Source organism: Carcharhinus amblyrhynchos, chromosome 24 (genome assembly GCF_965287045.1).
Source record: "Carcharhinus amblyrhynchos chromosome 24, sCarAmb.v2.hapA, whole genome shotgun sequence".
In the NCBI taxonomy this organism is placed as follows: Eukaryota; Metazoa; Chordata; class Chondrichthyes; order Carcharhiniformes; family Carcharhinidae; genus Carcharhinus; species Carcharhinus amblyrhynchos.
The window spans coordinates 34,409,444-34,425,840 of NC_137347.1; the positions used below are offsets into that span (position 1 = coordinate 34,409,444).

The window sequence follows — 16,397 nt, forward strand, 5'->3', positions numbered from 1 at the left end:
ATGTTCTTATTAGAAGCTGAAATTTTGTTTGTGATTCAGAAAAATGGTTTAAACTATGAAAAAGGTGTCCTTGTACTAAATCTAGTTTCCACAGTCACTTGACATATTTCCCCAAGTCACTCCAAATATTAGTCTGCTTGCAATGCTCTGATCTATATTATAGACCTAACCTTACACGGTTGTCCTGCTGTTTGTGGGCAATAAAAATGATCACATGTAGCTTTAAATTCACAGGTGTATATTTAAGCAATACAAGGAACATGTTCAGAAAACATTAACCAACTCCTCTGAACTGTACAAATACTGCAACACTTAGTGCGCAGGGAAAGGTTCATATGCTGAATTTTATTGTTAATGCATATGACAAAAACCATGCAGAATTTGAGAGCAAAATTAATCTACTTTTGTAGCTCATTTTGGAATGATATGCAGTAGAAAACAATGGCAGTACTACAATCATCAATTTTATTATTGCAGTCATGTGGCTATTGCTCAATAATCAATTAAAAGTGATTACCTGCACGTCACAAGCTCTTATAGTAATGGTCACAAAGTTCTGTCCCTATGGTTCAATAAGTAAATGCACGGCATTGACTGGTACCAATTCATACAATCCACGACATGGATCCACTGCTGGTTTCTGTTTATTTGTCAAAGGGCAAGGATATCAGTTTGTCTCTCCCAGGCATGCATTGAGGGATTGGGATAAGAGGGACAATACTCAAATCACTATCTATCACTCATGTTGGGAAACCAGAGCTGAAAGCCAGGAATTAACCTCTCCATCTACAATGCTCCATTTACTTGCCACTCACCTGAAAGGCGGCTGAAAACATGGTAGATTTGCAAGTATCTTGGTTAAATAAAATGTACTTTTGGTCTGTTGCTCCACTATAAGATGATACAACATATGCTGTAGCACTCAAACAAAGAAAACGTTTACTAGTTTTCAGAAAAGACTGTTGTTAGCAAAAATGCAAAAAGGCCAGTTTGGAAGGGGATACACAAAATGGTTAAAAGGTGGCTTTTAAAGCCTTTTAAGTTAGAAGGTTCCAGTTAATGAGAGCATAACAGCTGAAAAACAGCTGGCAAATTAATTGGGAAACAGCCAAGCAAAAGAAGCAGTGTGAAAATTGCAGCATTTACTTTAAAAATAGAGATAGGGAGACAAACACTGGTGAGAAGTGAATGAGGTTGATAATGTTCGGATTAGAACAAGAGGACAAGGATCTCTTACAGTCTAATCTTCACAATTCAATCATTTTGTGGACAGAATTACATAGAAAATACAGCACGGAAACAAAGACACAGATTAACTAGTGCCCATTGACTTAAGCAATGTAAATCAACATTGCGACAATGTCACTAGCCTTTCAGAGGCCAAAGCTAATGCGCTAGAGGCATAGGTGCAAATCAAAATAGTACAGCACAGGAACAGGCCCTTCAGCCCTCCAACCCTGTGCCAATCATGATGCTCGAAAGATAAAACCTTCCACCCTTTGTGTCCATATCCGATCCAAAGACTGGGAATCCTGTGGTGATTAACTCGCCTCCGGACTCAATTCCTGTCCACCATCTATAAAGGCACAAGTCAAAAGTGTGATGGAAAGAGTGCAGTTCCAGCAACACAAGCAGCACAATGCCACCGAACAGACAGCAGCCCAATTGACTGGCACCCCAAACATTACCTTCATTCATTCCCTTTGCCAACACACTTACCAGTTGCACTATAATAATTCACCAAGGTTCCTTCAACAGCACCTTCCAAAACCCACAACCTCTCCACCTAGAAGGGCAAGGGCAGCAGATGCACAAGAACACAACCACCTGCAAATTCCCCTCCAAGCCCCACAACACTGAGTTGAAACTGCAACACCATTCATTCACTGGATAAGAATTGGAGCCTTATCACCATTCGTCAGTAGATCAAAATCTTGGAAGTCTCCAACAGTACTGTGGGTGTACCTACTACACCATGTGGCATGCAGTGGTTCAGCAATACCTTCTCAAGAGGAGTTAAGGATGGGCAATATATGCTGACATAGCCAACAGCACCCAAGTTAAAATGCATTTAAGTGGGAATTGTGTCAGGTTTGATCAGGTTATCAGAAAGACAGTTCAGGGCCAAGATGATGCAGGCTTTTCAGCTGCTGGCTAATACTCAGATGACAGCCAAAGGAAAGTGGTTAAAGGTTGTAGCAGTGAGCTTCTAAGATTTAACAATATCAGAATGCAAGTGATTTACAACCTACCCAGGGCTCATTGTCAAACTATAGCAAAAGCGGTTGCAAAAAGATATCAACCAATAAGAGGATGCTGTCTCAATAACTTGGAAGTCACCAAGACAATAACATGCAAAATGAAGAAAGATGGGAACAAGGTTGGAGAAGGGGCACACCAGAACATAGGCTGAGGAAAAGAAACTACTGGCAGCGTGGTGGAATGGTGACAAAGGCACCTGAAGTGGACTGCAGATAAAGGAATCAGAGCACAAAAACGGTGGCAGAAGCAATTTGTCAACATTTTTTCTAATTTCCAAGTGTAATTAAACATAGACTTATGCAAGTCCACAAAGGCTAGCTGCACAATGAGAATTAATATTATGATTAACTGATGTCAGGTGCTGCAATAATGTTGAAAATCCATTAACCAAAATGAGCTACAACAGATAAAGCAACAGATTTAAAACACTGGTTGCAAAGGAATGGTGTCTAAATCAGATATTCAGAGCTTCCATCTGGACTATGCAAATTTACCAATTATTTGGCAGGAGATTTAAGAAGCAACCTTTATGATAATGTTAATTCTAATAGTCCATTTAATAAGATTGCTTAGAATGTCAAAACAGAACTTAAAAAACCAGCGTCATTTACTCTCTCATCTCTTGCTTTGAAATGGCAGTCATTTCTCCACCACCTCCACCCCACCCCCCCCCAACCATTTCCTAGTTGCTGCTTCTGAATAAAGGACAACGGAACAATTGAAGGCATTATTCTTAAATTAAATAATTTTGTACCAAATTGAAATGCATTTTAAACGTGATATAGGTAGAGATGCTAAGCACATTTTGCTTTTGGGAGTACATGCGACATAGGGGGCGCAAGCAGAGAAAAAAATCCGAATCCATTGCTGCAACCGACAAATAAAAAGGAAAAAGTTGAAAGACAGCAACATGTTACCAAAAAAGAGAACAGTCTTTTAGATTGCATGAGTCAGAATTAATTCAGGCGAGCAGAGCAGCATGACTGAAGTTAAAATAAAAGTTATTTGCAAGCTTTAATTCTTTCACAGGATGTGGGTGTTACTAGCTACTCAAGCGTTTGTTGCCCATCAATAATTTCCCCTCAAGGTGGTGGTGGTCCTGCCTTCTTGAAACATTGCAGTCCATGTAGTGCAGGTACACCCACAGTGCTGTTAGAAGGGAGTTCCAGGATTTTAACCCAGTGACAAAGAAACAGCAATATACTGCCAAGGGAAATATTCCTAGGAAAACTTGCAGGTGGTGTTCCCATGTGTCTGCTGCCCTGGCCCTTCTTGGTAGTAGAGGTCATGGATTAGGAGATGCTGTCAAAGGAGCCTTGGTGAGTTGTTACAGCACATCTTGTAGATGGAATACACAGCTGTCACTGTTGCTGGTGGAAGGAACAGAAGGTGTGCCAAACAGGTTGTATTTTCCTAGATGATATTGAGCTGTGAGTGATGTCGGGAGCTGCACTCAAGGCCAATGGTGAATATTCCATTATGCTCTGATCCTGTAGATGGTTAATAGGCTTTGGAAAGCTAGATAGTGTTACCCACCACAAAATTTCCAGTCTCTGACCTGGTCCTGTAGCCACAGTATTTAGTTCAGTTTCTGGTCAATGGAAATCCCCACCAGAAAGCTGATATTGTGGGATTCAGCGATTGCAATACCGTAAATAGATTTTCTCGGAGTTGCTCATTGCCTGGCAGTTCAGTGCAAATATTACTTGTTACTTAACAGCCCAAGCCCAAATATTGCTCAGGTCCTACTGCATATGTACATGGACTGCTTCAAGATGAGTCATCCAAAACATTAACATCGCTGCTTTTGATATCTGGAGGGAAGGTCATTGATGAAGCTGCTGGGTCTAGGACACTAGCCACTGCACTGAAGAACTCCTGCAGCAATGTTCCAGGACAGAGATGACTGACCACCAACTAGATATCTCCCTTTATGCTATATGTGCTGCCAAAGTCAAACACATGCTGCTTGATAGCATTGTCAATGACATCTTCCATTACTTTCCTGATGATTGCAAGTAGATGGTTGGCATAGTAACTGGATTTTTCTTGCTTCTGTGGATGGGACACACCAGGACATTTTCCAGATTGTCAGGTATATAGATACTTGTGTTGTAACTTGGCAATTGATGGCTGAATCTGGAATACAGGTTCCTCCATACTACTGGAGGAATGTGGTCAGGAACCATAATCTTTGCAGCATCCCCATCAGCCGAGCTTCTAAAATTTAGCATGGTTTTAAAAGTTGCTGTTAGCTTTCTTTTTATTACTGCATCAGCACAATTGTAATCCAAAAATCTTGAGGAAAAAGACCATTGGGTAAATTTTAAGATGTGTTTTGTCTTGGCAAAAACAATATTCTAGCTACTATAGGTAGGAGATAAGAATGTCAAACCTCTGAGAAAAACAGCACAGTAGTGATAGTAATGTTGGTTAGCAATCCAGACTTATGTACGCATGCTCTGCTCATAAGCAGTTGTGAAGCTGAATACAATAAGCCGTGCTGCTGGACTATCGTGGAAACCTAACCAGCTTCACAAGCAACATTCAAAGCAGGAAAGATATCATCCTACGCTATATTACCTATATGATCTAACATCCTCCTCCAAGTGTATAAAAGCAAAGGTTCAAAACCACATATTAGGTTAAATGAGAAAAGGCTTTAAATTGATTCCACAGTGCTTTTGCAGCTAAAATAAAATATCACTAACAAAGTTCAGAATTGATGTTTAATAGCATGCTACATTTTTCCAGAAGCAAACACATTGACTTAGATAGAATTGCTGGCAGCATTTTAGTTAATCGTCATCCAAATTCAACAAACACGTACTTCTTGAAAAATGTGCAAGCCAAGAATCTGAGCTTGAAGTTGCAGCACTTTGTCACTTTCACATTAATTAGAATGTCAATGAGAAATGAAGCAAGCAAGTGGTAATCAGAACTTTCGCAACTGAACAATTAGTAACATGTGATGTACCAAAAAACAATTTAACACCACCATCAAAAAAAAGTCACATACTTGCAGGTTTATCTAAACCAGATGGTCAATGAACATTTCTACTGTCTGAAAAGTACGCTGAAATTTATCACTGCAGTAGACTCAGCTATTACTTACTGTGTTCAATGCCCAGCTATCTTCCCTTGAAGATTTCATATCTCAATTTCATTGCGATCTCTGCCCTATTACCAACATTTATAAGAATAGCATAATTGGCCAGAATACACAAGCAGCTGGTCAGCTTATGCAGGATTCTGACATCTATTATCTCAAGGGCAATTAGTTACGGGCAACAAATGTTGTCCTGCCAGCACTCATTCCATGAGAGAATAAAAATATTACAGAAAATCTTCAGTAATTTAGCTGAACTCCCAAGATATAATGAAGCAATTGTCAGAAGCCAGATTTTGGAAGGCTTGTGTGCAGTTATGGGATAAGATACCCTGTACTGTCCAGAGTTGCATCTAAAATGCTTTAGTTAAGATTGTACTGTAACGTGCAACAGCTGAATCACTTGCAGTTGTCATCAGAAAACATGATTCACATCCATCTAAGTTGTCCAACACCATGGAAGCTTAAATGACAGATTAAGACTCCAGACACTGAGGTCTTCAGATGAGCATATGAACAGGCAGATACAATGCTAGGAAAGTTGCAACTGACATGGACTTAGTCTGAATGCCTGACTATTCCACGAATGAAGTAATATTAACTTCCAGATAGGTTCAAGTGAAATCCTGGAATTCAGAAACAGCTGTACACTACATTTGGGGGGAGGGGGCAGTAAAGCTATTCTGGATGGACAAGTGAAGATTGGTTGAATGACCTTCCTCAGCTACAGTGCCATGTCAAACATGTGATGCATTATCCAGCTTTTTAAAAAAGCAAAACTGTAGAAGCTATCAGGTCAAGGACTTGTCCTTCAGCCAACAATAAATTACAAGTTTCAGGCCAAACACTGCCACTGTACCTCACCCCTGACAACTAGAAAGGCGAGCAGACAGGGAGCAGATCAAGTGTTAGTCAAAACAAACTGCAAAAAATTGTATCTGTGTCATAAATAATCGCATCTTTCGGTCTATCATTTTGCAGCCCTTCTGGACTGACAGGACTTTAGCAAACGGGAAATAAATATCCCATCAGGAGGAAGCAAGGGTACCATTTGCTGGTTTGGCACGTCAAACTTTAGCTTGGATCCTCAACAATGAGGGGAATACTACCTATTTAAACAGTTCTGAAAAGACATGCCTGCAAGGGGCAATAATTGAATGTGTGAAGTCAGTAAAGAATAAAAATCAGGATCTTTTACTGCTATCCTCAAATTGAACCTGTTCAGTAATTAAGCAGGTTGCAAGGTGGTAACTGTCCTGGTTACGATGGGTAGGCACAGGAGTTGGAGGAGGATAAACCCTTTGCCATTTTGGGTGTACACAGTTCTGCTGAGCATTTGTATTGTGTTTTTTCAGGATGTAGACAGGTCGTTTTGTTTTTGCCTGATTTGGCAATTTTTGGACTTTACCCCCAAAAGATTTTTCATTGTCCAATGACCCACAACACTAGTTGATATCCACCGTCAGCTTTGAGAATGGGAAATGCAGCATTAAGCAAAATAGGAGAGTGGGGGGTAAGGGGGAAACCACCTTTAATCTATTAAGCAGGATGACCAAATATGCAACAGGCAATACATGGTGCAACAGCGAAAAGTAGAACAAAAGATTGAGAATGGATCAGAAATTGCAATGTTAGGCAACGCATCAAGAATATTTATTCACTGACGTTTACTCAGTAAGTCTTTGTAATACAGTAGCTATACCTTGAGGAAAAACTCTACCCAGATAACTGCAGACCCATCAGCATGTCAATAAAGGCATTATATTATTGAAACTATTCCAGAGTTAGGTTCAAAAGAATAACTGCAACTTAAGATAGCGACATGGATTTGCATGGAGCAGTGTTTACAACAAACCTTGGTACTGCTGACATCAGTTAAAAGCTGTCTGAAAGCTCCAAAGTTCTCAAGATACCCAAATGAATTAAATTCAGCTAGAACCCAGAGATAAACTGGTTAAGAAACATCTCAAGAGCTGCAGTATTAAGGGGTGGACAGGAGGTGTTGCTGCTTGGAAAACAGGTTTTCCTGCATTTAAATGAAACATAGGCCTTGGATTCATATGGAAAGCAAAATCCAAGACTTCAACCATAACAGATTTGAGTAATGGGAAAGAGAACAAATAAGACAAGTGCCTTTTAATAAGCTGTGTTTTTTTTGGAAGTGTGCATTGCAAGGATGGAATCAGACCAAATTAACACGGCAGACTATAAAACACAAAATCTGGATGCACAACTAACATGTACAAATCATGAACAGTTGTTTTAAAGCTTTACAGTGCTCTAGTCAGATCAGATGTTTTGCACCGACGACCAAAACTAAAAAAAAGGACATTGGAATGGCTAGAAGGCCGACAATATTTACATCCGGAAAGCAACACCTCAATATATTCCTGGACAAACCTGTCCGGCAGTCAAGGCAAAGACTTGGGGAATCAGGGCACTGATACGAGGGGCAAACATTAAATGGGCGAAAATGTTTTTTTCTAAGCTGTGCCTTCTTATAAACAGCTGGCAAAACAAAGGAACAAACACGAAAAAATCCAAGAGTCTCCAAAACAGCAGCTGAGCGTACAAATGTATGTTTCCCCCAACGCACTGCAGTTTAAGTCGGCGTAATACCAGTCCTGACTAGGCTCACTGGCACGTAAACAGGAACTAGATTGGGGAGGGGGGGGGGGATTTGTTATTTTCTTAAATTTTTATTTTAGAGAAAAAAGGGAAGTGATAATACTTAGACAAAAAGGTCAGCGAAACCATCAGAACCTGACTAGCAGGAAGTTTCGCTGGATTAATTCTGAATTTGGCTACTGTGATCCTCTCAAGTTACTAAGCAGTAATTCGAAGCACGTGTTAAGAGCACGTTAAGAAAAGCAACAATTCAGTAGCTACTGCAAACAAAAAAAATTACCATTTAACATTGGAGTTGCACTTCCTATGCACCACAGGCAATATTGGAGGACGCAATATGGAAGATTCAAGCGACTCAATGTTAACAGATCAGTTGATGCAATTGTTATAATAGAAAGCAGCCTTTTGCTGATTAATTTAATTCGCTGTTTTTCACTGTCAGAACAGTGATTTAGGAAATCCATTCAGCATCGCCCTGGAAGCATCGGTCAAAGACTAATCTGAAACTTGTTTTTAGATGGTTTAGCGCAGCCTAGCGTTCAAGTTGCACTGAGAGGGATCACACTTTCTGATGTGTCTTGTGGGCTTTAAGGGGGTGGGGGGTGCGGGGGAGAAGAATGGAGAGAGCAAGAACTAACGTGTGACCCTTTTGTCTTTTACCAGAAATAATGCAGTAAGCTGAAACAAAAAAAAACTTGATAGCCTCCAATACCATGAAAATAAAAAAAAAACAGAACTCAGCAAGAACACACAAATTGGATTTGTTCCCGCCCCCCAGGAGGAAAAAGACCCGACTTCCTCTGGAAAAAAATTCCAGGCAACTGCGCACGTTTTTTTTGTTAAAAAGTTTCACGCAAACTCCGCAGCACTACGACCCTAACCAAAAGAGAACCTCTCCAACTTGGGGGTTGGGAAGAAGGTTGGTGACGAAGACTGGCTTCCCGGCTTCAGTAACTCGAGAAAAGAAAAAAAAACAGCAGGGGGAAAACCACAAGCTCCTTAAACTTTTTTTTTCAGAAAAAAAATGTAGGCACAAAATTGCAAACTGGGGAGGAAGGAAACATTAAAACGAGTTGCAAACTTATACGGTATATACAACTACAGGGGAATCCTCAGTATTACTCCAGATTGCTTTCAGTACCCCATTTAAAGACTTTGGGTGGGGGGAATAACAATTAAGTGAACATTTTGATTTAGAGACTTTTGGGCAAAAGCAATTAAAAATTAAATTTAGATTTTTCATAATAAAAATTAGACCTTTTAAAAATATTTAAATTCAAAAATATCAGACTTAAAAAACACATTTGGAGCAAAAAAATTAAATTTAGACCTGTGAAATAAAACAAAACGTAAAATAAATCAAATTTAAACTTTTTAAAAAGGATCATGGCAGATTTCTTTAAAGTTGCAAGAAAGGAGAAAGAAGTTTTTGTTTGTTGTGTGTGGGGGGCGTTGGTGGGTGGGGGAGAGAGGAAGGTTTGCCTTGCCCTCCCTCTTCGAGTAAGGGACATGAGTGCAGGCTGAGCAAAGAGAGGAGGAGGGGGGGGGGGGGGGGAAAGAAAGAGTGGGAGAGAGAAAGAGTGCGGGCAGCGCCGACAAGAAGCGGTCGGGCCAAAAAAAATAATTAAATACACACGGGGGGAGTGAGGCGGAAAGACAGGAGTGAAGAAAAACAACTTTAAATCCGAGGCCAACTTTTTTTTTGTCAAAAATTCGGGGGGGGGGGGTGGTGGAGGCTAAATATTTAATATGGTGGGGGAGGGAAGAGGGATGGTTAGTTAATCGATGGCCCTTCTCTCTGAGGGATAGTCCCCTCACACTCACATACCTTCATCCAGCAGCCGCTCCAAATGCGTGAATATCCCACAAAAGTTGGGCAGACTCGACATCAATTTCTTGTCGTTCATCAGCTGCATTAAATAGTCGGGAGTGGGTCTAGGCTTCTCCTTCGTTTCCATTTCCCCCACCATAGTTCTCGACTGTCTTTGTTCCAGCACTAATTATTATATATTTTTTATATATAAGAGAGAGTGTGTGTGTGCAGTTATTATATATTTATCGGCCACTATTTTTTTTTCTCTGTGCGGAGAGACTAGGAGTTTGGGGCTCTTGTTGTCCTGGAGTTGAAGCCGCCCCGTACCGCTCTTTGCCGCCACTCCGGCTCCAGTGCTTCTTGTCGAGTTGTCTCCCCCTCAGCGCGGCGGCGACACCTTCGCCGCCCTTAACTAGCCCGTTCCACCCAACCTGCTGCCCGCCTCTGGCTGATTGACGCGCCCTCTGCGCCAATCGGAACCGGTCGCCGGCTGAGGCCCGTCTCCCCTCTCTCCAATCAGCGCCGGCTCTAGGGGCGGGACTTACTTCTCTCTCGACAAGTTTGGTTGAGGCGGGTGGCCACGCCCACCTCCTCCTTTTCCCTCTCTGTCCCCGCCTCCGCCGCTCATGCGCTTTCTCATCCCCGACACCGTCCCTCCACAGCGCATGCGCTCCCTCCCCGACACCTTCCCTCCGCTGCGCATGCGCTCCCTCCCTGTCGCCTCCTGTTACCTTCCCTCCACTGCGCACGCGCCTCCCTTACATTGCTACTTTTCCAACCTGACACAAGCAAGAGACAAATTATTCCCTGTGGATTGTTTTGTTTTCATTCTCTCTCTCTCTCCGTTTTCATAATCTGGAGCTGTTCACATGCATGTACAACTGGCAAACATTTGTTCTGTGCATGTATCTTCCCTGCAACAACATTTAGAGGGACGTGCACTTGTGTCTAAATGTTTACAGCTGTTGAACAAGATAGCATTTATCATTGCAGCCAGTCAGAAATTAAGTGACTGTGTTGGATTTTTGACAAAATTGATTGGTGCTTTTGTGCAGTGCATGCTATAACATGTCACTTCTGTTTCTCGCCATCAGTGCATGCCATACATCATGAATCCTAGTGTGAATAACACACTGGCCTGAATCTAATTTTGACTGGTGTTATCTGAGTTTACAATTTTACTTCTAAACATGATTCAAACATTCAAAAGTGCATATTTATTTTTCTGCTGCACGTAACCATATTATTTTGTCACTTTAAATGGGCCACTACGATGAACCTGTTGCAGAGAATTTAATTCACAAATGTGTGCTTTATTTTATAGGGTTAGTTGGGTAATTTCAAATTTATATTTTAATATTTGATAGTTGTACCGAGTCACTGGATTGTAACAGTGCTGTTCACTGCCGAATTGTGTTATATTTTGGGCTGTGAATATATAGAAGATACTCAATGATTGAATGCAGAAGATATTCAAGAGTGATTGTGAGTAGTACTAATGACTCCAGTAAGTATGATGAAAAGGATTATTTGCTTTTGAAGCTCGACTCTGTGTCATACACTCTTCAAAGTCAATGTACCCAGAACCACAGAATTGTTAGGGTACAAAAGGAGGCCATTCAGCCAATCATGTCTTCACTGGCTCTCCAAATGAGCTTTATGACTAAAAACTATTGGGTGGTATGGTGACGCAGTGGTCAGCACTGCTGCCTGACAGCACCAGGGACCCGGGTTCAATCCTGACCTTGGGTGACTGTGTGGAGTCTGCATGTTCTCCCTATCTGTGTGGGTTTCCTCTGGGTGCTCCGGTTTCTTCTCATACTCGAAAGATATGCAGATTAGGTGGATTGGCCATGCTAAATGTCCCTTAGGGTCGGTGGCTGAGCAGGATAAGTAAGCGGGGATAGGGCCTGGGTGGGATTGTTATTAATGCAGGCTCAATGGGCTGAATGGTCTCCTTCTGCACTTCAGGGATTCTATGAAAATATAAATGCAATACTCCAGATGGAGTTTGAGCAAGTTTCTGTAAAATCAAGCATCATTTTCTCACTTTAGTTTTCAAAACCCCCTTGGATTAAAGGTCAACATTTTCTTTATTCAATCAAACAATGTAGAAATTGCCTGTAAGACCAGCAATTATATATTATCCATCTTCCAGTGTGCTTGAAAGGGTGTTAAAGTTAAAGTTTATTTATTTGTCACAACTAGGATTACATTAACACTGCAATGAAGTTGCTGTGAAAATCCCCTAGTTGCCACACTCTGGCGCCTGTTCAAGTACACTGAGGGAGAATTTAGCATGGCCAGTGCGCCTAATCAGCACACGCTTCAGACACTGTGAGGAAACCAGAGCACCCACAGGAAACCCACACAGACAAGGAGAGAACGTGCAAACACCACACAGACAGTGGCCTAAGCTGGGAATCAAACCCGTGTCCCTGGCACTGCAAAGCAGCAGTGCTAACCACTGTGCCACCATGCCACCCGATGCTGATAAGCTGCCTTCTTGAATGCATCTTGAGTGACTTTCTGGGACATTTCAAGTGCATTTAATGCTCAACAACATTTATAGTGGGGCTGATCTGACAGATAGGCCACACAAGTGTGATGACAGAAAATTTCCTTCCACAAACATTAGTGAACCAGTTGTGTTTTACAACAATCCAGTTCTTTCTCAGTCACAATTACTGATACAGAATTTTTAATCCTTGATTAATGTAATTCAATTGATATGGTGATGTTATCTCATGTCTTCAGATCATTAATCCGAGCCTCTGGATTACTAATTCTGTAACATAACCACATTGGTACCATATCCCTGAGTTCATTCCATTAACCTTATAGATTGCCTTTGGTGCCTATGGGAGAGAGAAAGCGACACACCACATCATAGAAGAGTGTCCAATTTACAGACTCAGTGGAGGTCTATCCACATTCAACACAGCAGGACCAGTTCAGGGACTTTGCATTCACTAAGTAAGTAAATTCTGGTCACCACACAACAAGAAGGAGGAAGGGTGTGAATGCACTGGAGACAGTGCAAAAGAGGTTTACAAGAGTAGTTCCAGGGACGAGAAACTTCAATTATGAGGATGGATTGGGGAAATTGGGACTGTTTTCCTTGGAGAGTAGAAGGCTAAGAGGAGATGTTCAAAATCATGAGGGGGCAGGACAGAGTAGATAAGGGGAGACTGTTCCCACTCATAAAATGATCAAAAAAATGAGAAGATTTATGAGAGGAACCTGGGTCCCTTGCGCTGTGAGGCAGCAGTGCTATCCATTGTGCCACAGTGTGTGGAATAACAGAGACCAATCTGACTGATGGAGCTTCGCGCTGTGCCTGTGAGATTCGTAAAATCAAGCATGTGGCCTCCATCAACAAAACACACAATTGGGAAGATGGTGGCATAGTGGCATTGTAACTGGACTAGTAATCCAAAGGTCCAAGCTAATGCTCTGGGGGACACAGCTTCAAATCCCAGCACAGCAGCTGGTGGAATTCAAATTCAACTAGTAAATCCGAATTAAAAGCTAGTTTCAGTAATGGTGACCATGAATATCATCGATTGTTGTACAAAGACCCATCTGGTTCACAAGTGTCTTTTAGGGAGGGGGGCTTCCTTATCGGTCTGGTCTACATGGGTGGCACAGTGGTTAGCACTGCTGCCTCACACTGCCAGGAACTCGGGTTCGATTCCCACCTTGGGGGTCACTGTGTAGAGTTTACACATTCTCCCTGTGTCTGCGTGTGTTTTCTCCAGGTGCTCCGATTTCCTCCCACACCCCAAAGATGTGCGGGTCATGTTGATTGGCCATGCTAAATTGCCCCTTAGTGTCAGGGGGTTAGTAATGTAAATAGGTAGGGTTATGGGGAAAGGGCCTGGGTAGGATTGTCGGTCAGTGTAGACACGACGGGCTGAATGGTCTCCCTTTGCACTGTAGGGATTCTATGATGTGACTCTGGATACACAGTGCTATGGGTGGCTCTTAAGTGCCTCTGAAATGACCCAGGAAGCCATTCGGTTCAAGGGCAAATAGAGATGGGCAATAGCTGACCTTGCCAACGATGCCCACATCCCATGACAGAGTAAACAAAAATCTGGGCAGATGCAAGAGAAATAAAGTTTTGCTACAGGAGTGGGCCATCAGCCTGAAGCATAACTAGCTCCCTTTGATGTGCCTCCTACGGCACGACTTTCAACCCTTCTGCGTCAAGCTGCCCACATCTCTTTGCCACACCATTGCAATCAGCACACTTTTCTCTTGCCACCACTTCCTCTTTCCTGGTCAGCTCCAGTCCTTTAGAGATTGCTGCCTTGCTGGATTTTTTTTCTTTTTGCTCGCCAATTGAATGTGCTGAAGGCAATGATTTCTGGGCAACTTTTCAATCTGACAGTTGCCTGTACAATGCAAGCTCTTCTGTCATAAAATTTGACTCAGCCTGCCCCGGGATCTGCCAACACAGGCACATTTGCAGCACTGGGCCAGTTCAATCCATTTTTACTGGATTCATAAAACTACAGCTATAATGTAAATTCGTACACCATATAATGGTACAATAAAAGAGTAATTTGCAATCCCTCCCATAGACAGCGCATGACCTGTTAATAAAGTGGCTACGTAATTATTGGGATTCAAATTCTGCACAGTTTCATTTCATTTTTTAAAATTTTATTTATTAGTGTCTCTAATAAATAAAAGTAGGCTTGTCTTAACACTGCAATGAAGTTACTGTGCATATCCCTAGTCGCCACGCTCTCGTGCCTGTTCAGGTACACACGGAGAGAATTTAGCACGGCCAATGCACCTAACCAGCACGACTTTCAGACTGTGGGAGGAAACCGGAGGACTCTGAGGAAACCCACACAGACACGGGGAGAACGTGCAGACTCCACACAGATGGTGACCCAAGCTGGGAATCAAACCCGGGTTCCTGGCACTGTGAGGCAGCAATGCTAGCCACTGTGTCACTGTGCCACCTACATGCTACCATATGTCTTATTGCACAATATGTTGGTATGAGCATACCACAATATTATACATGCACATAAATAGCAGACTGACCACTTGAACCTCATTTGCCTGGTTGAATGGTGATAATGAAAATGATGCTGAGACTAGTTTCAACAAATTCAAATTTCCTTATGTGACAAATTTAATCACATTTGAATGTGTCATTCAACTGTAAGAGCTCTGGTAACTAGAACTGAGATTAGCCAGCAGAGATAATGTACTCCTTACTCTTTGAATTAAGTTCTCCTTCACATATCATTGATATTCACTGAAACCAGTATAACAGAAGAAATCTTTTGGACGTGTGATTCATTGCATGATTTTTTCTTTCCTGCGCCCCTTATGCAGTGCTCCCATACCATCTGTTCCTTAGTTATTTTCTTCAGTTGAAGGCTTGATCGCAGCATTTTGTTGACAAAAAACAAAATGATGGATGCTAAGATTTTTCTTTCCTGTAAAAAAGGCTATGCGCTTTGATGGAGCGAAGCCTGGGTGAACAGTCAAAGGTCATAGTGCAAGACATCGACAAGGTTGAAAAACATAAAAAGACAAGCTGGAAAGTAAAGACCAGGACAAATCGTGAAGCTTAAAAACCCGAAGATTGCAGGAAGATGGGAAGACAGTCTTCCATGTGTATCTCGTGATTCGAAGATGCATCTTAACCCTTTCAAAGATTCTGTTCAGTCTCTCTTCTGTACCTGGCATCACCATCACATCTTGTCACGCACCAATGCAAATCACCTGCCTGCCTCTAACAATCAGTGTCATAAATCATGTGGAATTAATAGAAAAACAGGAAGTACAGTTTGTCGGTGTCAACTTTGAGTTTGGAAATGCTGTAAATCATAGAAACATAGAGCAGGAAGAGGCCATTTGGCCCTTCGAGTCTGCTCCATCATTCATTATGATCATGGCTATCTTCCAAATCAATAGCCATGTTGTCCTATCTAAACCAATCATTTATATCCCTCTATTACCCGTCTGTTCATATGTCTATCCAGATAAGTCTTAAATGTAGCTAATGTATCTGCCTCAACCACCCCACTTGACAGTGTTTTTTCCTCATAATCTTTGATTCTATTTGCCCCAAGTGCTACATCCAGCCACCTTTTGAATACATTGAACGTTTTGGCATCAACTACTTCCTGTGGTAATGAATTCCACAGGCTCACCACTCTGGGTGGAGAAATGTCTCCTCACCCCCATCCTAAATGGTCTACCCTGAATTCTCAGACTACAACCCCTGGTTCTGATCTCCCCCACCATCAGGAATATCCTCCTTGCATCTATCCTGTCTAGTCCTGTTAGAATTTTATAAGTCTCTATGAGATTCCCACCTCATTCGTCTGAACTCCAGCGAAAACAATACTAAATTAGTCAATCTCTCCTCATACGCCAGTCCCGCCATCCCTGGAATCAGCCTGGTAGATCTTCGTTGCACTCCCTCGAGAGCAAGAACATCCTTTCTCAGAAAAGGAGACCAAAACTGTACACAAATCATATGGTTATAATTGATAATATCACATAGAGCACCAGTGACCTCAAGAGATATGCATTGGTTTTTGGAACAAG

General features: G+C 41.9%; 1 protein-coding gene across 7 annotated transcripts in view; it reads right to left on the reverse strand.

Moving 5' to 3' along the window:
• qkia (QKI, KH domain containing, RNA binding a) overlaps positions 1-10,214 on the reverse strand; it is a 94,375-nt gene extending 84,161 nt beyond the window's left edge. For 5 of the 7 annotated variants that reach the window (XR_013889402.1, XM_080211604.1, XM_080211602.1 and 2 more), the window contains exon 1: positions 9,828-10,213. Coding sequence is in view for 5 of the 7 variants with exons in the window: in XM_080211604.1 (XP_080067730.1) it covers positions 9,828-9,969 (142 nt within the window). In the remaining 2 variants the exon portion in view is untranslated. Of the gene's footprint in view, positions 1-9,827 lie in introns of all 7 variants that reach the window. The other 2 variants (XR_013889401.1, XM_080211605.1) reach the window with 1 other exon arrangement.
• Between the last annotated feature and the right edge of the window lie 6,183 nt (positions 10,215-16,397).